Source organism: Cavia porcellus, unplaced genomic scaffold (assembly GCF_034190915.1).
Source record: "Cavia porcellus strain 051 isolate PalLab524CR breed Dunkin Hartley unplaced genomic scaffold, mCavPor4.1 scaffold_29, whole genome shotgun sequence".
Taxonomy (NCBI): domain Eukaryota; kingdom Metazoa; phylum Chordata; class Mammalia; order Rodentia; family Caviidae; genus Cavia; species Cavia porcellus.
In genome coordinates, this window is record NW_026947512.1 from 25345578 (window position 1) to 25372758 (window position 27181).

Below are 27181 nucleotides of genomic sequence, written 5' to 3' on the forward strand. Positions count from 1 at the left end.
CTTGTAAATATAATGATCCCTTTCTCAACCATAATGACAAATCCCTGCAATATATATTATTCATAAGTACATGAGAGCTTGAATTATTGAAACAACTAATTATTAGTTACCTATTAAGGTTTGTGGAGGGGGCTACCTGAGTACAATGTGAGGCGGAAGCCCTGCACCAATCTTGTGCTAACTAAAGGGGGACAAGTTAGCTACATGATCAGATTCTGTCGTCCCAAGTGCCCACCATAGACAGCCGCACAAGGCTACATCTCCTTCAGAGAGTGTGCATGAAACTCACCTCACTGTACCTAAATTGAAAAATGTAATGCAATATTTTTATTCTTTGATTGGATACACGATTCTTTAGATCTGATTTGTCTTCTACACATGAGAGATGTCATTGAATCTAACAAGTTTTACTTTTCTGAAAAATTATGTTTGCTAGAAATTCCACCTTTATTTTTGTGAAAGGATATGCGTAAATGAAAAAAAAGCACTGTTTTGTTCTAGAGGGAAACACGTATGATCCTTCACACTGAAAGTCCTTTTCCTCATTCCCTTCCCTTGTAAGTCGGGGGAGAGGTGGGTCAGAAAATCTCCCCGTGCATTCCAGACAGAGCAATGAGTCATACTCTTCATAGAAGTGCTTTTTAGTTTATGAAGAACTGTTGTTTTAAATGCCATTTAACGGATCCTTTGACAAACACTCTAAAATGTCATCCAAACAGTAAGAATTTGTTCTGGTATCCAAATTATGGCATAATGGAACAATGATATTTGTGATTTATTATAATGCCTTATTTCTTGGCACTCACTTAGCACTGAGGTGATCTCTGTTAAAATGTATTATCAAACAATCCTTTTCCTTGAATGTTTAAGAGTGTGTTTATTTTTGTACAATATTTCAATGTTGCAAGAGAACTTAACGAAGCTTGCTGAAGTGGGCAGAATTTTGAGGGCATATATTATACATTGTTTTGTTTTAATCATGAAATATAGAAAAGACAGAGAATAAAATAAAATGTTACAAAGCACATAAACAATTTGATACTCAAAAAAATAAAAAAAGGAACCAATAGTGCTAAAGTATGCTTTAGGTGTCTCAAGAGCTGATTTGAAGCCAGGATCTATCATTATTGTACGCATTGCACCATACCAGGTACTGAGCTTGTCTGAGCCTCAGTCTCTCGTCTGTAAAGAGAAGATGATGAAAACATAGGTAGCATAGAATGTGTCATGCTAAACAAATTCAGATAAAACAATTAATGACTATCTGGCAGGTACTGTGCCTTAATAAATGTTAGTTATAATAATTTTAAAATTTATATCTGATAGTGTAGCAAACATATGCTTTGGTTGGGTCTGTGGTAGTTTTTTTAAATTTTTCTTCGATGAGTAATCCAGTAGTTTGGGCACAGATATTACCATAGGGACAGAAGGCAAACTCTTGAACCCTTAAACTATCATGCATTAAAACCATGAATTGTGTTTTCTTATGAGGCAGTCAGGGACTTAAAAGCATATTTTGCTAAAAAGACAATGACTCCTCATATTGAGTTATACATGCCCAATAGGTAACTAAAAGCAGAACAAAGCTTGCCTTTCATTTACACCTTCAAACTGTGATTCAAATTTTTGCTATTCATGTAAGGTGTGTCTTTCTAAAAGTTGTCAAAACAATGTCGATTAGCCTAGAATTAAAAAAAAAATCTCATTACACATCAAGACCAAGTACAATAAGAGATTCACAAGGACAGTCAGCCAGTCAGCCATCAGCTAATACTCGTGTCCAGTTATGGTCCTAAAACTATGTTTATTTGGTTCCAGCCTTCAAAAATCTGAAACTGCCTCAAGCAAAAATGATTATCTCATGTTGACTGAAATGTCTTCCTTCAAGCTCAAAACAAGACTTCTAAGGCCATTTGGAAACCAGAACAGAGATAGACTGAATCACAGTCTATCAAATGTAGCAAACCCAAGTGAACCCAGCCTTGTTCTTTTGTTAAAGAGCCAGTCTGATCCTTCTCATCAGAGCTGTGTTCTCTTCAGCTTCTCAAACTGTGAAGCCCCATCCCCATTTTCTCTTACTTTCTTACTCTGCCTAATAAATCTGCCTGAATTTCATTCTGATACATCCTGAAATGTTTTTCTGTAAGGAGAATCCACAAGACTACTTGGAAGAGCATGGTCAGGTTCCCATCTTCTCATTGCACAGACTTCATTAGTCCCTGTCTGGTGACAGTTTCACTCAGTTATTTTTACCTCTGGAAAATCTTAGCAGGTGGAACTATATTTTCATATGACAAGCAGTAAGTTTTGACCCAGGTTAAGGATCAAAGCTAATGCTGCAAATGTAAAATAGATAAGATAGATATTTCCAGGTTATAATTGGAAGATTTTGCATATGTGTGAATGTATGTATCATGTATACATACACACCCATATATGATTACATGTATAATGCCCAATTGAGTTGAATTTCATAATTACAGGGTTAATTTTTATAGTATTAGTATATCTCAGTTATTACAATTGTTTTTGGTTTTGTTGATTTTTCTATCCAATTTTAACTGGGTGACAATCAACTTCCCTGTTGCTATAAAGAAAGCAACCATGTAAAGAAGTCTGTGACTCAAGGGATATTAGTCAAAACAAGATTTCATTTTCTGTAAAAGATTAGAAGTTTTAAATTATCTTACAACTATCAAAAATTTAGGAGGTATTTTTGAACTGGAAAAGAATAAAATGTAAAGGGAAATGGATTGAGATTTGCAAAAGAATGAATATCAAAAGAAAAAAAGGTAGACCCTAAATAAGACAAATGTCTTCATTTAAAACAGAAAATAAATAGCCCTATTTTGAATATATCATTTAGAAAATTTCATATGTAAAATTTGTTCATGAAAATAAAAGCATTACCTTTCCTACTAGTTTTAGCAGATACTCATCTCCTTCGAAGTTATCCATGTAAAAATCTTCATATCAAGAACACTTTGAAATTATTCAGGGGCAATTACCTCCCAGTTATTTAGACCTGATATGGCACTATCACAAGGTTTCATATAAAATCTGCAACATAAATTAAAAATTAAAAGCAATATTCAAAAAGATTTTGCCCTAAATACTGCAGCAGTGGGAGGCTGGGAGGCGGAACCAAGGGGGTCTATCTTGAGGTCACCTTCCCCACCCCTAGGCAATTTACGTGTGCTGCGAAGTGAATTCTAATGGGCCACCTGTGCATCAGTAAGGCCCCTTGGGCACCACGCCAAACCTAAGCTATACTTATGCCCCCACAACACATGCCCGGGGGAGAGAAAAGCCAGACCTCAGTGGTCAGGGGGTGCTCTCTCCACATTCTTAAAATAAAGGCCACTTTTATTTCATATTTCTATCTTTTTAGCCACGCTGAAAACTCTATCAATATTAGTTGTAAAAAAATATTTTATAGTTAAAGAGGAAAAATTTGGGCATTTCACTGAACAAGTCTTAAAATTCTGAACAGAAACTTGTACTGTTAAAATTATCATTGCAAAGACTCAGCTAATGCCTTCACACAATTTATCATTTGCTTTGAATTTATTATTTGCAAAGCAAAATATGTATCTCTTTTCTGAAAATATTTATTTGTTGTTTATGTACAAAAGTATTGGCTTGAGAGTTGAATTTTAACATAACCAAGTATATGACTTATTTCCAAAGAATTCTGAGTCTAAGAATGAAAGTAAATAACTTTAAAAGAAGTATAGTCTCTTTTTGCCCCACATAACAGACAACAGAACTGAGAAATTGCTTGTTAAATAGACTGAGATTTTTTTAAAAGTTGGAGCCTTTTGATTTATGTTTTTGTCTACATCCTGGGATTAATAATGGAAGTGGTAAATTTAGCAAAGATTCTTTTGTGACAAATATTTTGTGAAAAATCTCCTATGAATGCAACCTACAGCTAAAGACACGCGTCTGAAAGAAATTCACATATTACTTTATTTTTAAGGATTACATTATAGGTGTACAATTCCACATTCTAGTGTGATAAATTTCACTTCCTATTGATATGTGGTACTTAGAATAATGACCTGCTGAAGCACTGCTTTATTTGCTCTGTACTACACTTTCCTATTTGCAAAAGCAAAAGTACATTTCCAAGATTCTTTTTAAACTAATCAAAATTATCATGGCTCCACTTTCTAAGAATTTGTCTTATATATTTGAAAGAATGGTCTCAAGAGAAAAATACACTAAACACACATCATCTACTTTTGGAAAATGATTCTAGCAGTTGAGATTTCTAAAGAAAAAACTTATTTATCGATTATTTAAGGTTCAGCTTTTGCTGTTTGTATTTGAAACAATACCCAATAAAAACAGATCTGTATCATACTCAATAACATGGGTCTACTGGGCATTAGAATCATAATTTTAACTAACTTATTTTTTAAATACACTGTTCAAGATGCATTAGAAGAAACTGGATGCCAAAATTTTGAGCGACATGTGATAAAACAAGGCAAACTTTCTTTCTGATTTCCAAAATTAATTCTCCAACCCCTTTTTCTAGTCAAAAATGGAAATAATCATAAAAACTGGAAATTATTGCTTCATTATAAATTTCACTTCTTTTCATCTGTTACACAAGGACCAGGAGCAATACAATATCATAAAGATTAATTGCTGATTTTTTTCAATTTTCTTTTTTATTCTTTACTTCGTGTTACTATCTGTGTCTGGCACATAATGCTGACAATCCTTGTGAGGAGTTAGTACATTCCTATGACACATCTTCTTTCCTTTTGTCACCCTTGGCTTTTCCCCTTCTTTTGATCTCCTTCCATTTGTACATGTTTGAAGTACATAGTTACTAATTGTGCATTACATAACAATAAAATAATTAAAAGGAAGAGCAAAAAGTATCACTTGTACAGAAAGCAACTGATGCTATGTAGATAAGACACTTAAAATCAATCAGATATTGAAAACCAAACCAATCTCAAGGTAGTATGTGACTAAAGTGAAGGCTGACACAAAATTCACCTTTGAAAAAGAGTAGTTTTTGTTGCATCTTTGAAATTGCCAACAATCTTAATTTTTTCTAGGTCCTATACAATTATTAGACTCCAACTCCTTTTAAAAACATTGGAACATGTATAAATGTTCTAAAATATTATTGATTATAGTGTGATTGGTGCATACATAATTCATATAGAAACATGTAATAGACTATACCATAAATAAGGACAGTTTTAGTTATCAATACCAGTTCCTGATAAAAGTAGCCTAAACATTTGAAAAACTCAAAATAAATTCACTTCAGTGAAAATTAAAGACAGACTTTAATAATGGGGAACAAGCACATACAATAAGGCATTTCTCATATCACTGTTTAATCTCCAAGTATAGCTTCATTAAGTTGCTCATGAAAACATCTGGCAAAACACAGTTGCATGAAATTTTTTTAAATTAACTCACTTTTTATTGACATAACTGATGAATACAATCATATATATTTAAGGTGTACAACATCATGCTCTGAGATACAAATACATTCTGAAATTATTTCCACATTCAAGCAAATTAACAAATCTATCACTGCACACACTTAAAGCAATTCTTAATTTCTTCCAGTTAGAAGCATTTTACACTAGCACAAATTTATTAAAATGAACATTAAAAAAAGAAAAATGTCCTCATGATGTCACACCATTCTAGACAATTTCTTGATATCTCTATACATTAATACACTTTTTGAAACAAAAAATCGGCAAAGCCATATGTACTCTTTTATGTAAGATTTCCAAATATTAATTTACCTAACCTTTCATAGTAGCTATACACACACATGCTACATTTATCCATTATAAGTAAACTACCAACTGATGTATATGAGTAAGACTAGGAGGACATCTTGAGGTGAATGTCCAAATATATGTTATTCTTACACAGCCACTATGGAGTGATGATGTTAGAAATCAGAACCTTCCACCAAAGTTAACAGTACAGTATAAAATGGGGGTTTCTTTCAGAAATAGAAAAAGGCAAAGTTTCTTAAGAGCATTTGGGTTCACTGGAAAGCACACTCCTGTTCCCTGCCAAGGGCACCCCACACACAAGGACACACACGCAATGACTACAATGCTTTTGCTGCATGATAAGATTTTAAGATAAGCATAAAACTATACAAAACTCTTTACCAAAACTATCTTAAATATTCTTCCACAGTAATCAAACTTCACCAAATGTTGGACCCGAGCACTTCTCTATCCCAGGTCAATTATTTCCCTTTCTAGAAAATAGAAATCACAGCTAAAAGGAGGTTTTGAGTCGCTCCTTTGGGTCTTTTCCTATTAACTCTCAGTCGAAACTGCGCTCGCAGGGCCATTGACAGAATGTTCTGGCTTCTCCGAGCTGCTTGTGGATTTGGAACCTTCTGCTTGTTTGTTTACATCTTGGGTCTGTTCTGGGGTGCTGGTTGAACTGACACAATTAACATCATGATTTGCTTTGTCCACTTCATTATCAAATTCAATTTTATCTTCTTGATGGCTATTTTTCTTTACTTGTCCATTTTGGGCAGGATAGGTGCTGGCAATAATGTCATACAGAAATTCGTACTGCTCCTAGAAGAAGAAAGCAGCCAAGATTTACACAAAGACAGTTGATGTAGTTACTTTTATGTCAGAATAAAATAAGCAATAATTAATCATTTACTTGTGGAAGTCTAGAAATAAAAACGCTCAGTGATGTATTCTCACCAAGGATTATATTTTGAGATCTAGGGATCAAATCTGAGGCTATAAGTATACTAGGCAAGAGCTCCATCCTTAACTACATCCCCAGTCCTTATGAAGACCATTCTTAATGTCATAGATCCTTGATGCTCTAAGGGTGCTTTTCAAAACTGACCTTAGGCAGGCTGGGCAAGGTGGCACATGCCTGTAATTCCAGCACACTGGAAGCTGAGGCATGAGGATCACTGAGTTTGAGGTCAGCCTGTGCTATATAGTAAATTTGATGCCTTGCTAAACTACATAGCAAAACCCTGTCTCAAAAAAAAAAAAATGACCTTAACAAATGTTTCCATTCTACCAAACACACACCACATGGTTACTGAGCTGTGAGATTTTGCCAACAACACCATTCTGCACTCGTTTTCTTGGCTGGCACATCATTGAAGCATGACAGCAGGAACCACCTGCTTTAAGAAGCTTACTCTGAAGTCCTTGGTTAAATTAAATTCCCTTGTTCATGTTACTCATACCAAACATTGACTCTTTTAGTGGCAAGAGCACAAAGATGGTGCATGACACAATTTTCAAACCAGTATATGTAAAGTCAATATCACTTTCTAATTTTAGTGAGTAATTAAGCTTCTATTGTGAATAATTGCTAATTTTAAGACGAGCATCTACAGTTACTGCCACAATGAGTTACTGCCAAAAATGCAAGTGATTATTTCTGTTCTGTACATAGGTTTTTGCAATGTGCCTGTATCCCCTCTCAACAGAGAGGACTCTGTTTCCCCACCACTTGGAGAGGAGCTGTCCTCATGATTTCTTTGGTAAAATCCAAGGGAAGATGTTATGTCAGTTTTGAGCTTGGGATTCAAGGTCACCCACGTAGCACCCTGTCCCCTTATTGAAGAAGTCTGACCTAGCCTTCTAGCGGAGGAGAGATGAACCCACTAGTCCCTATCACCATACTAAGTGGTAGTCAACCCCTAGCCTACTGGCAGAATAGGTTGTGTTGAACTAGTCAAAACCCTGTAGATTCATCAGGCAGTGGTAGACAGTTGAATCAAGGTAGTCTTCACTGGCTGAGTCTGAGATGATCAACAGAAGAGCAGGAATGAAAGCAAAGGGAATGGAAAACGGTGGGTGGAGAATCTAGCAAAATGGAAGTGGAAAGCATTTCAAAATCAAGGATGTGGAATACTTACATATGTGGAAACCATTTCTGGCCTAGCTTTGCGTAGAGACTTTACTACTTGAAAAACATCTATTACTTCTTCTGTTTCTGCACTTTCCATGAGATTTAGCAAAGCACAGAATACTCCTGTTTGCTCAGCTCCATCTCTACAAAAGCAAAAAAGGACAAAAAGAGAAATTAGTCTACTTTTTAATATAGACATTGACAGCATAAAAGCTGAAAAATGGAACTTTTTCATGTTAATGCAGTTATCGTATTCTAATGTCTTTTTGTTAGTCTATGCTTGTAATCCCTAGTGATCACATTCATCATGGAGGATTTGTACATGTATATAACACATCTTAACTCTTTTTTCTCCCCCCCAACCCTTCTTTTGCTCTGCATTGCAAAAGCTCTGTGTCTATTTTTCCTTTTTGATTTTCTTTTTTTCTTATATCCCTATCCCTTCTTTCCCTCTCCCATCTTGATCCCTTTCCCATCTGAAAAGTTCTTCCTACTTCCTAACATCTGTTCTCCATTTTGCTTTTTATTTTCTTCTAAATCCAGTTTTGGTGACACAAACTTTGGATTGTCAATTTTGGACTATAACAATCCTATCATGTAAAATACCCTTTTATTGGGGGATGAAAATATACCACACGTATATCACAAAAGCAACTGTAATTATTATTATCAAAAAACATAAACCAGTATGATTGCTCAAACTATGAAAAGTATAAAGCACATAAATACATTTAGGTTAAACATATGTTATCGTGGGACACAGTGTATTGTATACAGCAAAAGAGCAAATAGTAGATATTTAGCTCTAACCTAAGAAAGACATATGGGCCTACAATTCACTTTCCCATTCTTTCCACATAAATCCCACTATGGACAATTCAAACAAACATGAGAAGAGTATTTTTAAGCACTTTTTTCTAGTATATGCAGTAGAATAATACTGAAGTTTTTTTTCAAAAATTATATAAATGTTTCACTAGATTTACATTTCTCACTTTATGATTTTTTCTTTTGATTTTATGTTATTTTTCGTGTGAAATTTTAATATTATTTCTTCTTTCTTTAATATCTCTTACTTAGATCGTATGTGGGTATATAATACAGATAAATTTAAAAATTTATTTAACATAAACTAAAACAAAAATATTATTTGTGGCACTAAAATCTTTGCTTTTGAGATTTAGGAAATCAACTGATGGGCTTAAAATCGAAGTTGATAAGTATTAAGAGTTCAGCTAAGATTTAATTAGATACGTGTATTGAAGGCAAAGCATTCAGGCTTTTAGTCTGTAACACTAAGGAGAGTGGATCAATATGCATAATTATGTATTTGGGATTCAAATAGCTGAATAGAAGAGGAGCCACTGTAGAATTACTCTAACCAGTCACAAACATATGTAACTGGAAGAAAAGAAAGGACATACATCCTGATGCTGCAATTAATCTGAAACAAGGGACTTGGAGACAGAACAAAACACAGACATAAGATTTTATAAAATGACAAAGCAACCCACAGGGCTTCTTATGGGTCTGTCACCTGCATGTGAAACAGGAATCACTATTCTGGGAAGTTCCCCGCCAAAAAAACTGATGGACTGCAACAGTGTGGCAAACTCAAGTCACACAGGATAGGTCTGGGATATAAAAAACCCTGACATTTTTGCCTTCCTCCAAACAGAGGACCCTGCAGCCTGGCAGCAAATTTTGCTGGCACACACAAGGAGGAGTGACCTGAAAGCTGCTCCCTACCCATAGACCACCAGCTTTTTTCTTTCCTTTTCTCTTTTCTTTTCTTTTTTTTTTCTTTTCTTCTCTTCTCTTTTCTTTTCCTTTTCTTTTCTTTTTCTTTCTTTCCTTTCCTTTCTTTTTTTCCTTTCCTTTCCTTTCTTTTTTTTTCTTCTCTGCTCTTTCTCTCCCTCCCTCCGTCCCTCTCTCTTTCTCTCTGCCTCATCATATTCTATGCAACTATCTGGAACCTCTAGCAACAACATGGCTCATGTGCACATCGCATAGGCAGTAGTGCAGGTAGTGAGTGGAACAGCACAATCACTCTTGCCCTGCAACCAGCAGCATGAGAGAGGGAAGCAGACCTGGGATTTGAGCAGCCTTAGGCTGCAGTGTGGCAACCCCCCCCCGGGGGGGGGGACAGCACTCCTCCCACTCAAGAAGGAAGGGAAGTGGGAAGGAGCAGCCTTGGACTGTCTCCATGGCCAACTGGGAGACTGACATAGAGACAAACAGGGTAAGGAGACATGCATGAATTGCTGAGAGACATCCCAAAAGTAGCTGGTTAAAGACTGGCCCTACTCCACATCTGGAGGCCAAAATCAGTCCCACACTCAGCTCTCACCCTACTGCAGACTTGGCAGGGTTACCCAGCAGATTGGGCTCTGACACGGACACTACCACAGAACTGTGGACAGCAGAGAAATGTTATTGTTTGTCTTGTTTTCTTTTTTCTATCTGGCTTTTCATTTGGTTATTTAGATTTTTACTTTTACTGTTTGTTTTACATTTTTCATCTTTTTTCTCTCTTTTCTCAATAATCTTTCTGATTTTTTGATATTTTCATGTGAGTGAACATTCTCTCTAGTCTTTCTGGTTTTCATCAATATTCTATAGATCTTGATCCTACAATTAAAGGTGCTAATTAATAATTATCACACTTTGCCAATTTCTAGGCTGTGTTTGATGCTACTGTAATTGTTAATTGTATTATTTTAGCCAGGATGTCACACAATCATCTGTTTCCCTTGAATGACAACACTGTGATTGTCTGCAGTCATAACTATCACCGTAGCCCAGTACCAAAGGACTAGTGTTGAGCAAATAAATAACAACTTCTCATCCCTAATAAATTGGGAGTGTAGGATCTTGGGACAGACACAAAGACCAAGATCCAGCTGAAACTTAAAGACATCTCAGAGCAACAGACACCCCCTAAGAAATCTTTGTTACTAGTTATAAAGCTATCTTCCACAAGGAATTCCCAAGCATCAACACAGAAAGCAAATTAAAATTTTAAAAAATAGAAAATGAGAAGATACAGAAGCAAAATGCAACCCCAGACATCCAGACCACCCAGTCAAGGGAACAGTAAAATATAAGTCAGAAGTCAATCACCTGAATTTTCTAAAATGGCAGGAGCAAAAGTACAAAAAAAGATGAATGAGGGTATGGACAGAAATCAGATCAGAAATAATCTCTCAGATAAAAAAGGAGGTGATGATCAAAACAAAAGACTTGTCCAGTGAATCTAGCGTAGACACAGATTTTTTAAAATAGCATTTAGGAAAATGATAGAAAACATGAATTTCCTCCATAGGAAATAAATGGCATTCATGAAACAGATTCAAATTCAGATATCCAGGTGACTAAAAATCACATTGAAAATATACACAGCCAAATGAACAAAAGTGAGAGCAAAATTGTGCTCACTGATCATGAGAAGAAAGATTTCTTTAAAACAGCAAAGGACCATGATCCAATAGCTGCAAGTTGATGCAAAGAATAGCATAATAATGATCAATCCAATTAGAAAGGAGATGATAGTGTAACCACCATAAAAAAGCTACTCACAAAAATGATGGGAGAAAGCCTTCCAAGAAAAGAAAAATAGTTTGACATATAGATAGATGAGGAATACAGAACTCCAATTAGCAATTGCCAAAAAAAAATCTACATCAAGAAATATAATAATCAAGATTCCAGAAATTCAGCACAAGCACAGAACATCAAAAGCTGTTATTAGAGAAATGAAAAAAAAATCACCTATAAAGGAAAGCCCATTAGAATCACAGCAGACTTCTCAATACCAACCCTTATGTAAAAGAGAGAGTTAAAGTGCAGTAATTCAAGTCCTGAAAGAACCTAAATTGATGTACCCTTTCAAAAACAATGGAGAAATAAGACAGTTCCATGACACAGAACTGAAGAAACTCATGACTACCAAACCTGCTCTCCAGAATGTTCTGAAGGACATTTCAGAAAGAGATAAAGAAGACTACATCCTAAAAACACCAACATAAAGAATCCAGCAGGCAAGACAAACAATTAAACGGAGGAGAAAATCAGAAAACCAATAATGGGGAAATAAAATGACTGGGATAAGCCAATACATACCAGTTATAACAATAAATGAAAATGATCTCCATTTACCAATTAAAAGAAGCAGACTGATAGAATGGATCAAGAAACAAGATTCAAGAATATGCTGCACATAAGAAACACATTTACCCCTCAAAGGAAATTTGTAGACACAGTCAAAGGATGGAAAATAATATTTTATATGACAGGAAGCCAGGAAAAAAAAAACAGGGTAGCTATTTGATTTGTACAAAGTGAATTTCAACCTGAGACTGATCAAAAGAGACAAGGAAGGTCGCTAAATACGTAAGTGAAAATCCCAAGAATAACAAGAGATAACAATAAATACATATCCAACCAAATACTGGCACACCCAACTATATAAAACAAATATTGTCAGACATAAAAAAAAAACCAGATAAACACAACAAAATTGTAATGGAGGATCTTAATACCCCGCTGTCACAAATAGGTCAACCAGACAAAAAAAATCAATCAAGAAGTATCAGAATATCCCATGTGCAGCTGAAAAGAAAGTGTATCCTGTTGTGAGGTGGAACACTGTAGATATCTACTAAGTCCAATACATGTGAACAAATAGACTTAGTAAGATACAGGCAAGCATAATGCAGCAAATTATGCAATGATCAAACAGGATTCATCTTAAGGATGCAGGGATGGTTCTACATATGCAAATCAATTAATATAATACACCATATTAACAGAGTGAAAGACAAAAATCACATGATCATCTCAATAGATGTAGAAAAATATTTGATAGCATGCATCCAAACCCCCATTCATGATAAAAATCTTGTAATAAATTGGAATAGATGGTTTCTATCTTAATCTGATAAAAGCCATCTACAACCAATCAATAGTCAACATCATACTAACTGGTCACAAACTGAAAGCTTTCACTCTAAAATCAGGAAGAAGACAAAGATGTCTACTATCATCACTCTATTCAGTACAGTTCTGGAAACATTAGCCAGAGAAATTAAAATAAAAACAAATAAAAGGAATAAAGATGCAAAAAGAAAATGTTGAATTACTATTTGTGGTTGACATGATACTCTACATAGAGCCTCCAACACTTCACCAAAATATTTCTACATTTAATAACAAAATTCAGTTATGTAGCTGGATACGAAATCAACACTCAAAAATCAATATCATTCCTGTACACAAATAACATACTCACTGAGAGACAAATTGGAGAAATCTTTCACAATAGCATAAAAAGCCCTTAGGAATCAATCTAACAAAGTCACTACAGTTCTTTGAAAAAGTAGGTCAAAATGATGTCATAAAATGGAAAGCTATCCCTTGCTCTTGGGTAGAAAGAACCAACATAGTGTAAATTGCCATATTTCCAAAATTGTTGTGCAGATTTAATGCAATCCCAATCAAAATAGCAAGAGCAAACATTCGAGAAAACAATCCTAAAATTTACTTGGAACCGGAAGAGACATTGAATAGCAAAAACAATTCTGGGCAACAAAGTTAAGTCAGGAGGCATCATGACTCTTGAGTTTAAATTATACTGCAAAGGTACTGTGATAAAAAAGCATGGTACTGGAATATATCTAATGTAACCCATCCACTTCTCTGTTCATCCATCCTTCTTTACACTCATTTGATCATTCAGTATGTGTAATATTCTTGATTTAGCATTAGGAACTGAGAAATCAAAGTTGACATGACATTGGTACTAAAGAAGTCACAGCATACATTTACTGGAGTGAAATATAATTATTTCTTTTACACTTCTGTCATTATTATGCTGTAGTAGTATAACTAAGGTAGTGACTCCATAACAGGTTTTCACTGTGCCCATGCATTTTATATACCAAGTGCTACAACTCATATCTAGATATCACCCCAAAACCTCATGCGCCCATAGCTGGAACTTTGTGAAGATGGCTGGACCTAGGATGTGTGAATGTGGATTAAGGGTGTGCTACTGAGATTAAGGGTATGTGGTACTGTATTAGCTCACTGATTATTTTAGCTCTGGGTGTGAGCAATGGGCAGGCTCACCCTAGATGTGTGTCAGCATCAAAAGGCTCATAGCCTGTTGATGGGGAAAAAAAAGGAAATGGAGACTCGCTTCCATGTTTGCTCTTGCTGCCCTCCACCTGCCATGCCATGCACTGTTTCTCCTCTGTAATAGCCCTTTGTCACGACACCCTGCCTTGGAACCAACTGAAACATCTACAAACAGAGCTAGAATAAACCTTTTCTCTTGTAACTTGTAGTGGTGGGATTCATTGTCCCAGCAATAAGAAAAGTAGCTGAATCACCAGAAAAAAATGGAATTTAAGACAAAATGCCAGGTAAGAAGTCAAGTGTATGATTTTAAAGCATGTCTTATTAACACCACCCACCTGCAGTGAATTAGGATAGGCACAGTCTTGTGATATTTATTCCCTTCAATGGGAGTCTTCTTGGGAAGCTTTTCTTTAAGGCTTCGAATCATTGAGACTAACTCCTTGGCTTCCTCGGGGAGCTGGCCCACACTCCAGTTAGTATATTGGTACTGGTACACAGTTCGAGTGTCTTTCCTCTAAAATTAGAAGTGAATTAACTTTAGTTCTACTAAATTCAATCAGGTTTATAGTCTGACAGCTGGATATTCTTCACAACTGCTCTCATTCAAATATTTCAGCTTTTATGTACTGTTATATAGATGGTAGTTTTGCTTAAAGTATTACATATTAGCAAATTAATTACACAAAAATAAATATTCTCAAAATTGTGTGTAGGTATTTTTTTTTTACCTTGGCATGTCTCAGTTCAAATTCACGGACAGTGTACATTGGAGATATATTTGTGTCTTTGATATCAATTTCTATATCTCCATATGTTTGTTTTCCTTCTCCCCAGTACTGAGCACAGATTTCCTGGAATCAAAGAACACAGTTAAACAACTTGCAAGAAACTCTTCTGTTTGCTATATAAATTATTCATGAAAACTCTGTTTGTCTGTGCCTATCTCTCTCCTTTCATCTCCCTCCCTATTTTCTATTAAATAGAAATCATTAATTGTATTTTAAAATAAAACCTGTCCATAAAAAATCTAAAATCTATTGTAAGTATGATGGACACCCATTGAACATGGTGTTTCTTAGTGCAAGTAAAGGAAACTCGAAATAATCAAGCTCTGTCTTCCCACATGCTGTCTTTAAGATTTATTTTTTCCTTCCATACCTAATCGTCACCTCTTCATAACGTACAGATTGAGTTGATAATGGTCATGACATCTCCAATAACTCTGGCATACTCTCTCTCTCTTTCCATTGATCCTTTAGGAGGAGGGCTTCACACGGGAATGTGTCTATCCTAATGACCAACACCATGTGCAGCTAATAGATGTAATATCAATGTAAAAGTTCAGATGGGAGTACATGTGAATATCAAGTGTTATCTCTATGCAATCTACTCTCCACAATTACAGCTGACCCATGGTTGATGACAATATCGGATATTCCTCCCTATACTTTCATTCTGTTTCTTGGCTTTTACATTTTAGACAAGGGGAAAATGGCAGGAATTCCCAACTGGATAATATGAATACATATTCTCTGTTTTTAAAAAGAGAAAGATAACAAAAGCAAGTGACAAATTAAGAGGGCTGACAGAGAAAGCTAGAGAGAGAGATTGAGATGTAGATAGATAGTGATGGAGATAGAAAGATAGATAGATAGATAGATAGATAAATGCATACATACATATAGATGATATAGAGATACAGATACAGACATAGAGAGACAGAGAAAGAGAGGGAGGGAGAGAAATACAAATAGTACTGTATTTTGTGACAGTTGATCTTGGTTGTCAACTTGATCAGCTTGGGAAATGCCTAGATTATAAAGTACAGTTCTGGCTATGTCTGGGTAGGTCATGATGGAGAGGCTTTGGGCACTGTGTCTGGTACTTGGTCCCTTTATCTTCTTCTCTGCCCCTTTCTTGATTACTCTGCTGCCTGGAGATTAGCATTCTTCCTCCACCTTGGGCTTTTGCCATGGTGCATCTGCCTGAGAGCTAGTCAAGCATGGATAGAAACCTCTGAAACCATGAAACCAAAATAAACGTCTCCTCTTTTAAGTTTTATATGGTGGATATTTTGTCACAGTAATGGAAAACTGGCCAGTATTGAAGTTTATGAGACTTTTCCCTGAATAAAACTTAAGATATGTTAAGATATGTCAGATAACATGGTAGTTGCTAGGAAAAACCAAGTAAAACCAAAATCTAAGTGGTAGATAATTCACCTCCAGAGAAATTTTAATGAATGGGAAAAATAATTATACATACATATATATGTGTGCATGTTTCTGTGTGTTTTATGGCAACAAATATTACATGTGAATTAAGAAAGAAGAATATTATTAACGTCTTTGGAAGTTTGGTATTACGTACAAGATCGTGTGCTAAAACTCAATCTATAAACCTACCCATACAGAGAATATGGAAAACATAAAAATGGGAGGAAACTGAACAGATATACAAGACTTGATTTTTTTTTAAATTTCTTAAAATGGCAGAGAGTTTAACTTTTACTGTCAAAAAATAAACGATATAGTTGCTGTTTGTTGTCAAAATGGAATTGCTGCATCTTGGATAATCCAAAAACTGTGTGTGAGACTGGAGGGGGGGGGGCTTGAGAGATGTCAGACTCTAGACATAAGATAATAGAGATCAACAAGTGAATGGAAAGCAGCAGATTAAACAAAGAGACTTTTGTGACAGAGTGATTAAAATGATGCTCACAGAACAATCAAGCAAGTAATCCAAGAATGGAGAAGGACACGTTGTAACAAACATTTTAGAAAAGATTCTCAGAAGTGCAAACCTGGTCTCCATGCTTCAGTTCTGCCAACATAACAATAACTTTGACTTTTCTTTGGAATATCATCTGCCAGAAGTCACCAATGGTCTCTTCCAGGGGTCCTTGAGCAGCAATCATCATTTCCGGTTTCCAGTAACTCTTTCAAAAAAATAGAAGTGACACTTTGTTACTAACGGCTCAGAGGACTGTACCTCCTTAAAATAACTATAGAGAAAAGTCATCATTTAATTTGACATCAGTGCTGTTGCACAAATACATTAAGATTTGTATGTCTAAGAAAAAAGAAATATCTACACATATTTATTCATATAATTCTTAATAACAGAATCAAGATTAAGACACCCAATAATTTCATGAAATTATTTGACTTTTCAAATTAATTTTTAAAATGTATGTGACCAATGTTTACCTAATAATCCAGTTGAACTGAGTGAAGAGTTTATAAGTATAAAAATACATACATTTGGATTTTTTACAAATTTGATATATAAGTTAAAACAAACTTTTATATATCTGTCTTTGGTCAAATTTTGCTCTTAAAATAAATATGGTTGTAGCTCTATTTATCATAAAATATACCTATTATGATTTAAATCTAAAATGTCTCCAAAGTTTTATGTGGTCACAGATGGGGTTTAGGAAGGTGATTGAATCTGGGGGCTGTGATGCTCATTGTTGAATTGGCCTATTGATGAATTCACGGCTGAATGAGCTGTTAAGAGCTAAATTACTAGTAGAGGATGTGCATCCCTTTGGAGGATATCTATCTGTCACCCTGGCTTTTCCTGCTTTCTTTGCTCCCTGGCTGACATGGGGTTGAGCAGTTTTCCTCCACCACACCCTTCCAATATGCCATTTCTGCTTTGGAACTGGTAAACCATGTAGTGAACTCTCTGAAAGTGTGAGCCAAAATAAACCTCTCCTCCTTACCCTGTGCATGTCAGATATTTTGTTCCAGCAGTGGAGAAGAGGCTAACATAATCACCAATAACATTATTGTATCCTGAGTTGGGGAAATATAAACACCCACCATTACAAAAGATGCATTGATGTATTTGCTTGTTTCTTCTGAATCACTGTCATCGTCAGATGATTCATCTGAATCATGCTCACTCTCTTTACTCAGTTCCAATTCATGTTTAAGTGTCACTCTGTTAAAGTCATCTATATAAAAATAAATGAGTAGTTAGTCTTTCTTTAAAACTAATAAGGGCTGGGAATTAGATCTGTGGTACAGCACATGCTTAGCATATTCATGTGGTTCAATTCCCTGTACCTTCACAGAAATTAAAAATAAAGGTAATGAAATTTCATGACTGACCTGAATTAAAAAGTAATTCAGAATTGAAAATATTAATCTAAATGCAATGAGATATTACCTAAAATTCAGTACTCAACAAATTAACTTAAGACATTTAAGCAAAATAAAGTCTCAAAAGGGTCACAAAAGACATCAAATATTTAAAAACTGTTCCAAGTGATTATGTGTCTTGATGCATATACTTTAGATTTCCATAGAATGGCATCATTCTCTTTAAGTTACAAAATTCATAGCTTACACTTTTGTTTTTCATTATATCCTATTAACATTAAATTAATAATCTTTATTAAATAGGAATTACAGATTATTATTTAAACCAAAAATTATTCAGTCAAAAATTCTCCTTGTTCTTCAGTATCTTAAATATATAATAACGTGGTCAAATGATCTGTTTAACTGCATTACTATCAATTCTGTACTTTACCTATATTAATAAGGACTTCAGTAGAAATCAAATTAACTAGGTCACCCATGCCCTGATTTGAATTATTTGGTTGTCTAGTTTACTAGTTTGGCTTATATTTCATCCATGTTATTCTAATATGATCAGTTGAAAAAAATTACCATAGTACTTAATATGATTGTATGAATATCATTAAATAATAGAATTTAAGTCATGAAAATTGTGCATAATTTGATCTGTTAATTTGATCACTGGCAGTATATATTTTCCATGTACTTCCAGTCTTCCAGATATAAAAGATAAGGAGAAAGCACAAAGACAACAGATTATGCTTGCTATTTGACAATCACGCTGAAGATGAAAGAAAAGTAAAGGGGAATGTTGGTCTTTTGTTTCTCATATTCAAATATTTTGTCTTTCCTACAACTCATTTATGAAATAATTAGTACAAAGAAAACAGTGAACATAGTTTATCTCCCAAAGTCCTTTGAAAATGCTTGAGGCTCAAATAATTTGTTATAACTAAAATTTCAATACGTTTCTGACTTTTCTATTGTCAACCAAATGTTGAAATCTGCTTCAAGATCATTTGTGTGCGCCTCATAGTAAACAGATACAAAAAAGAGCTCAACTTTTTCTGACATAAAGAAATTTAAAAGGTAACTGCATACATGGAACGACATTAGAATTTCTGTTTTTCTTTTTGTTTTCCTCTTGATGTCCAACATGCTGAGTCCTCCAGCCTCTATATGATGGAAGTCTCTGAGGAAGAAAAATAGAATAAAAACTCTTCTAAAATCTAAATACACATTAGCATAATTTATTGTTGTGTTATAAGATACTACCTATAGAAAAAAATTTCATTCCTTTTGTAAAATTTGTATACACTCCTAGTCACAGTTTTAAGTTTGAATATGAATTTTTCCTCTTAATATTTTTAGACATTTAATATATCTGAATGGTGAGTTGAAACAAAAAGCATACAGTTAGGTAATAAAATATGTGGTTAATAGCTACTTGATAGCAAAATAGCATGGTTTACTTTTGTATAAGCTGAAAGTACTATACCAATGTTAATTATTACCCATATTGAAAAGTTAATGGTAAATAAATTTAAGTCAACAGGAAGAAACTTGGCAGATACAAAATTAACGGGAGTCTTGATACTTCAAATGGGGTCATTCCAGGTTGCTGTCCCTCTTGCTCAGGGCAGTTAGTCACCAAAGTCTATCATTTCTACTGGTGAATATCACAGACCCTTTTAATTTCTTTCTTGCTATTTAACACAGTCTATCTTCATTTTTCACTTGGAAAATATAAATAATTTCATAACTAGAGTCTCTATTCAGTCTTGCTAACTCTAAACATTCTAAAACACAAAACAAAAGATATCTATCTTAGGCTCCTCGGAAGTTTCTTGCCATCATTAGATAGCAAACCATCATTAGATAGATATTACATTAGATAGTAATATAGGGTGGAAGGTCTTTAGGGATATACCCTGACTGTCCCTCCAGCTTCATTCCTTACTAGATCTTTTAATACTTGGGTCTAACTAAATTCCTCAATTTTTAGAAGGGGGCCACACTGTCCTTGGACTCTTGCAATCTATTATGGTCTGGATGAGTGTTCCCCAAGGGTACACATGTAAAATATTGATCCCCAAGGTGGTGGTATCTGAAGCTCCTGTGGACTTTGAAGAGGAAGTTCTTAGGATAAGCTTTCAAGTGGGATTATAGATCCCTCTCTATCTATCTATCTATCTATCTATCTCTGAGAAAGCTCTTCATGTACAACTCTGTAGGATTTTATATACAAATGTTTATATTATGCAAGCATGTGTATGTATACATTTAGTATTGGAGCCTTATTTCATACTAAATATGACACCTATTTTAAATCCCATTTATGGCTGCATAATTGAATAAAAAATGTTTTCACTGAATATTAAGCCATGTAATCTCCATCGTGAGCCACATGGAAGACCAGCTTCTTTGTAAACACCACAACCTTTTGTGCTCTTGTGAGATGTCACCCAATAGCCGCTGCTCCCTAGTTTCCAATACCCAGGATTACAATGAAATTCATGGTTCACTTTCCTGTGAAACAGAAAGGATTTTTCACTCTTTAATTCCTGCTTGTTTCAACTGTTATCACAGGTCTACGCCAGTCAGTGCATCACACTGGCTTCATTTTTATTCTTACTTGGTGTCTACAGTCCTGCCTCTGACATCTCACTAATCAGAGCCTTCTACTCTGCCCTCCGGTGTCCATGGTCTTAATCCTCTTCTAACAGTCCTTTTGCTTTGCTTTGCTTTAGAGGGCCACACCAAGAGCCTGATTTATCATCTTTCCCCTCTCATTCCATTCAGCTTACAGTCATAAGAGTTGTGTGTTCACTTTGTCCCTTGCTTCCACTTGTCATCCATTTTTGTTCATTTTATCCTCTAAAAAACTGATGACTGATTTTCTTTCCATCACACTAGACCAACTTTTAGCCACTGCTCTTCACGTGAAAATGTCAGATGTCACTGATTTTGAGATGACTTCAACCCCATTTGACTTGATACCTGGTTAACTGTGCACCGTTCCTGCCAAGGCGTGTCATCACTCTTGTTCCTCAAACCTTGACAAGGATGAGCCAGTCAGAATTCTAGTCTACTTTCTCTCCTGCTCTTCATGTGGCAGGAGTACTGCCCGCTACTGTATCATGTATGAACATTGCCCACTCCTTCCCCTCCATACTGTCACCTGGTCAGTTTTCAGTGTAGGTGGGATTAACTCAACCATCTACATGAACAAGCTCTCTCCTCAGAGAGCTAAATGTGGCTGTTAAAAAAGAATCTATTCAATGAAGTGATCATTTTTAAATTCATAATCATAAATTTCAAATTATCAAGGAATAATTTCTGGCAACTTAAATGATTTCCTGCTTTGAGGAGGCTATTCATATTCTCCCTTTCCTTAACTTTATGCTCTGCTTTGCCCTACTCAATCCAGAACCATTCAACTCTTAATTGATGATCTTGCCTGGGTTTTTTTTGAAAAATGAAAGGTAATCAGGGTTGAGATAGTTATGCCAGTTATCCTGATCTGATCACTGCACATTTTATACATACATTGAAATATGCATAACAGTATATTAATTTTTTAAAATACATTTTTTTAGGAAGGCAATCAAGAAAAAACTACTTTAGGTTCCCATCACCGAATTTACTAACTAATCTTCACTTTCCATAATCTCGTCTGTTTAGATGGAAAATGTCACTGCTTCCATAATAGTTGAGCACTACTTGGGCTTTGCATGACACTCCTCATAATGTAAGCCACGTCCACCTGAAAATCATTTTATCTCTTGTACCTAGAATTGTACTTGGTACAGCAGTAACTTCATCCCATTTGTTTAGTGAAAAATATCTCTCTTTCAAGCGACCATGTGAATACTAACCTTCAGTATGTAATCATCACTAAATAGTGTATGTGCAAATGTAGCTTTTGGAAGGTCTGTGTACTGATTATAGTAAAAATTATCAGCTAAAAGACCAAAAGGGGAAAAAAAGCAGTGAAATACTCTCCTGTTTAAGACTACCCTGCCCTTGCCAGTTCTTCTGTTTGTAAGTGCAGGTTTTCTGGAAGATTGAGTTGCCGGTGATTATGGCTCTCTCCACCTCCATCCCCCTCCTCAGCTCCACTTTGATCCTGAACATTAAATGGTTATGCATCTAATTAAAAGTGCATTCCTGGTCTTGTGAAACTCTCTGAACTGACCAGTCTGGCAGTTTATAGAAAGACTCGATAAACTGGAAATCATAGTTTATTGTGATAAGAGAAAAATTACAAAACCTGACAACTTCACAATGTAAGGATAGTTATGCCAACTCTCTGAAATCATGATGAACTACATCTTCAGTTAACTGTCAGAATAATTGCCTAATAAATAGGTTAGGACACACATTATTATCTTTTACTTTCTGTCTGCCAACTCCAGCCAGTTCAACTTCCTAAGAAGTCATAAACTCCTCTAATTATTTCCTTTATAAACTAGAACCAGATGCAGTTTTTAAAGGTGAGATGCGACATTGCCTGTGGCAGACCAATTTCATGGCTATAGACTATTATTTTGACAGTTTATTTTATACCAGCTTAATGAAGAAGGGTTAAAAGTGTTAGCAGTAGAATCAGACTTCTGGACATAAGGAAGTTTTCTACATAATAGCAGTGAAGATTCAGGCCTTTTTCTCAACTCTCTGTCTTGGATTCCTCATTTGAGCTCCCTCGGTCATGGTGAGGACCAGATGCAAGAACTATACCATGTGCCCAGAAAACACCTAAAAAACAGCACTTAGTATATAACTTACTGTGCATATTGTTTATTGCTACTGGTATCATTACCTGGAATTCAGCCTCTAGTGGAGATGGCTCACTGGGTGGGTCTCTTTTCTTCATGTTATGTAGATATGAATGTGCATTTAAGTCAGCCAAACTCACTTCTGTTTCTCCAAACTGGTTATATTCCACTAATGCCTGATGGATCAGGATATACTGCGCCTAAGATATCAAAGAAAACTACGGACAATTAACATAGTGTTCCTTAGGTTACATTTAATTAAAATATGCATTCCCTCATTTGGGAACAATTTTTTTAGGAAAAAAAGGATTGATAACCATAACATGTAAATATTTTACATGTTGGCTTATACAAGTTTTCTAAAATGTGTAAAAATTCCATTTCCATTTTTTCTAGGAAAAAATAGTTTTCCAAATAAAGTATCCATTATTTATTGCATATCTGTTATCTTATGCCTAAATTTAAAAATATATATATATACCCTCCTCAGTAACTGTTATTGTAAGTAGATTTGTAAGTAAAATTAATAATATGATACCTGTAATAAAATTCACTGTAGATCAGAAAAAAACAAGTTGATATTCTACATTTTGAAAGTTTTGTAGAACTTTTAAAAATAGAGCAACTTATTTAAGAAAATCTTGAATGCCAACTCAAATTTACTATCTTTTATCTTTTTACTGTAACATATCTGAATACAGTATTTTTTAGGAAATAGCCTATTTTTGATGAGCCTCTTTACTGCCTCTAGTTACCCGAGTTTGGCTGTATCCTTCTATTCTATTTTATATTTTCCTCAGAAAGGCTCTTTATTTCCTACTTTAATCTATTTGTATGCTTTCATACTAATATCTGTAATCTACAAGCATATAAGCATTATGCGCTACTTTGAGTTGTTGTGAAGATTAACGCATCATATCCTGTATGCTCCGTTTGCTTACTTTACAGACTCCTTGTTTGTATCCGAGCATCAAACTGCACAGATAGATACAGACCAAGGTCATTCCTTTCAACTGCGGCATGGCCTTCATCACACGCAGTCCATTTGTCTGCATTCTGCTCTGTCCTCCCCCTACTGGTATATATTTAGAGTGTTTCCAATTCCTTGCTGGGCTAACGATGCTGCAAACAAGGAACACGTTTGCACCTGTTTCCAGTTATGCACATTTACAAGTGCTTCACTTGAGTAAATACATATGTGTCCTCTTACTGGGTCAATTACAGACATTTCCAATAATAACTGTCACTTACCATTACCAGACTCATTGCATGTGTCACAAACCTGTCAAGTGCCTCACTTTTATTTCCTTTTTGTTATAAACCTGTTAAGTACATCTTACTTTATCTCTAACTTGCAGATGACTCAACTGACTTACAGAAAGATTACAGATCTGTCCAGAGATACATACAGTCAAGATTTAAGACACAGGATTCGAGTCTCAGAAATCTAGCTCTAAAAACTAGTCACCCGGCTACTATCTAATTGTGTATCCTCAATTTTAATTTTATGACATGTTGGCAAATGTGCTTTCAGTGTTATTATTTTCCCAGTCTTATGTTTGTAGATGATATTTCATTTTTTAAAATATATTTCATGGGAGCCTGGGATTTAGCTCAGTGGCATAAGTGTCTGCTGGCAAGCACAAGGTCGTGAGTTCATTACCCATTTAAAAAAAAAAAAAAACAAAGAAAAAAAACCTTAAATACATTTTATGGTTATATTCCATCCACAATACTTTTAGACACTAATGTGTAACGCAGGTGTTATTCCATTTCTATTTTCAAGAAATTGAAGTAAAGTTACTTTCATGCAATTGAGGATATGAAGAATTTAGATTTCTTTTGAATCTTTACTACTGTCCCCAAAAGATTTAAGTCCCAGACCAAAAGTGAGCCTAATCTTTAAAAGCTGGAACGTGCCTCCACTTGCACCATGAGGCATCTCTGCCGCCTGAGCTTGACGACGTAGCCGTACACGTCCACCTTGCCCTCTGCTTCCAGGCCTTCCAGCATGGCGTCGATTCCAATGTAAGTGCCTGTGCGCCCCACACCGGCGCTGCGGAAACAGACAAATGAGCCGAGCCATGAGCAGGGCAAGCGAGAGAAGAGTGATCAAGGGTGAGCAAAGTTAGGAAGGCAAGCTTCTCTTAATGTTACTCTGCACTCCATGAATGTATAAATTGATAAAGTGCCAATTTACAATAAAAACTGTTTTAAAAAAAAACATATTTCTACTAGTAAAATGCTTCCCAAAACTGAAATTGCGAAAGGGGAGGCTTGGCTTTCCTACTTCCTTCCTCTCTCCTCTCTTCCCCTCTGTTCTACACTGTGCCTGAAGCCAGAGACTTTATACTGAGCTGTATCCCTGGCCAGGTCTTATTTAGAGTCCCACTGAGCTGCTAAGGTGCCCCTTCTAGGCTGTACATGTGATCCTCCCTCGTGCCTCGGCCTCCCAGCTTACTGGAACTATGGCCACCTCCAGCCAGGTAGAAGGATGTGTGCCTGCTGTCCCAGCCTTGTGTTCTATTAATTTTAACGGTAGATGTTGATGGCACATAATAGTTACATTTGTTTTGAAGAACTGGCATAGATACACATGATACACATGTATAGATTGTACCATATGTTGGTCATTTTCTACCTCCTCCCTCCCCCAGTCTCCCTTCTTCTCATTCCTCTACTACAGAAAGTTGCTCTCCCATGTTCTTGCCATTTCTCCTTTATTGTTTTCTCTAATTTACTTATATTGCGAGTTTCTCATTTAAGTGAAACCACATGATATGTAGCTTTCCAAATCCGCTTTAGTCCAAGTACTCTTAGGAGCTCATCTTTACCTGCAGTGCACCACGATGGGGCCGCTGAAGAAGTTGCTGAAGGTGTTCACTCTCCTCCTCAGTTTGAGAAGCAGGTGAGAGTCTTCAGGTACCCCGTGGTCTGGCCAGCTTATAAACTGAATGTGAGTCACCACTCTCCCAGTCCCTTTTTCTTTTTTCTAGAGAGGAGATAATATTGAATATAGGAAGTCTATTTTTTTTTTTCCTAGCAAACTACATACTATAAATAAGCAGCAGGGAAAATCAGTAAAAAAAAAAAAAAAAAAAAAAATTGCTCATCCAAACGTAAACTGCTCCCAAGAGTCTTTCTTCGTGCATGCTGCATGTTACTCCAGCCCTGATTACAGTTTCCTTTCCAGTAGATAACTGGTTTAGAAATCATACAAGACTTTCATGTGTTGCTCAGCAAGCCCTAACTTCCCAGCAGTTCAACATAAAGTACATATAGCAGAAACTCCTAGCAACTTTCACACTGCAAAAGACGAAAAATAAATGCACTTCAAAAAAGGGGGGTATGAGTGACAGATGCGGGGCTGAGTATATTCGCAAAAAATATGTCAACTAAAGGTCACTATCACTGCTGTTTAAAATTATTCTGCTTGGTAAACTTCCTTACATGCAAAAAGTTAGATTAACTATGAGGTTAACATTGTATTAATTAGGCCTTCACATAGTAGAATTGATAACTTTAAAAAGAACATTTTTAAAAAAGAAAAAACATTATTCTGCTTGTAACTTTCCAATAGGAAATAGCAGAGTTGATTAAAAACAGTCTCCTTAGACTTTGTTTATTCATTTAATAATTTAACCACTTAACATATTTAATGGAACCCTCTTCTCTACTGCCTCAAAGCTGAGCATATTAGACATTTTTGATATGACAGACGTAAGCATGATGTAAATTTGACCCTGACAGATCATGTCCTGGTTCTGAAGTACTCTTCCTCTTAAAAATCATTGATAATTATAGCCACATATATATTCCAATTTCTCACACGCAATATTCTACATACATTTTTATTGAAAAAATAAAAGATTTCATAATAAAAGAGACTCACATTTGTAATGTTCATTTTCTGGATGATATAATCTGGGCATCTTTTGTGCTCATTGATCTTTACAATAACATCTCCATAAGCCCGAGTGCCTTCTTCCATTGAGGGCCAGTATTCTGCACACTTGTTCTAGGATTTTTAAAAAGTCACCAATGAATCTGATTTTACATTTAAATAGTTTTTACTATGCACTTTGAAAAAACAAAAACCTAAACTTCTATTCATCTAAAATTCTCAAAACGTAGTCCTCATTAAGCACAATTACACTTGAGGTTGTGTTGCTTGAAATGTACTGTTTCCCACTGACAAGTCCTGAACGATTCCCTTCAAGCTACTTGCAAGCAGGATGCCCTTCCCAAGCTCAG

At 35.4% G+C, this 27181-nt stretch overlaps 1 protein-coding gene across 5 annotated transcripts in view; it reads right to left on the minus strand.

Annotated features, from left to right (window-relative positions):
• Window positions 1–5299: 5299 nt before the first annotated feature.
• The window catches only part of Ptprc (protein tyrosine phosphatase receptor type C), a 118409-nt gene continuing 96527 nt past the window's right edge, over window positions 5300–27181 (minus strand). For all 5 annotated transcript variants that reach the window (XM_013158022.3, XM_013158021.3, XM_013158020.3 and 2 more), the window contains 11 exons: window positions 26820–26945; window positions 25762–25919; window positions 24848–24983; window positions 22972–23127; window positions 19251–19341; window positions 17886–18019; window positions 16859–16993; window positions 14784–14906; window positions 14391–14569; window positions 7922–8057; window positions 5300–6602 (listed from right to left, as the gene is read on the minus strand). In XM_013158022.3, coding sequence (XP_013013476.1) covers window positions 6330–6602; window positions 7922–8057; window positions 14391–14569; window positions 14784–14906; window positions 16859–16993; window positions 17886–18019; window positions 19251–19341; window positions 22972–23127; window positions 24848–24983; window positions 25762–25919; window positions 26820–26945 — 1647 coding nt within the window. In that variant the 3' untranslated portion in view covers window positions 5300–6329. The remainder of the gene's footprint in view (window positions 6603–7921; window positions 8058–14390; window positions 14570–14783; window positions 14907–16858; window positions 16994–17885; window positions 18020–19250; window positions 19342–22971; window positions 23128–24847; window positions 24984–25761; window positions 25920–26819; window positions 26946–27181) is intronic.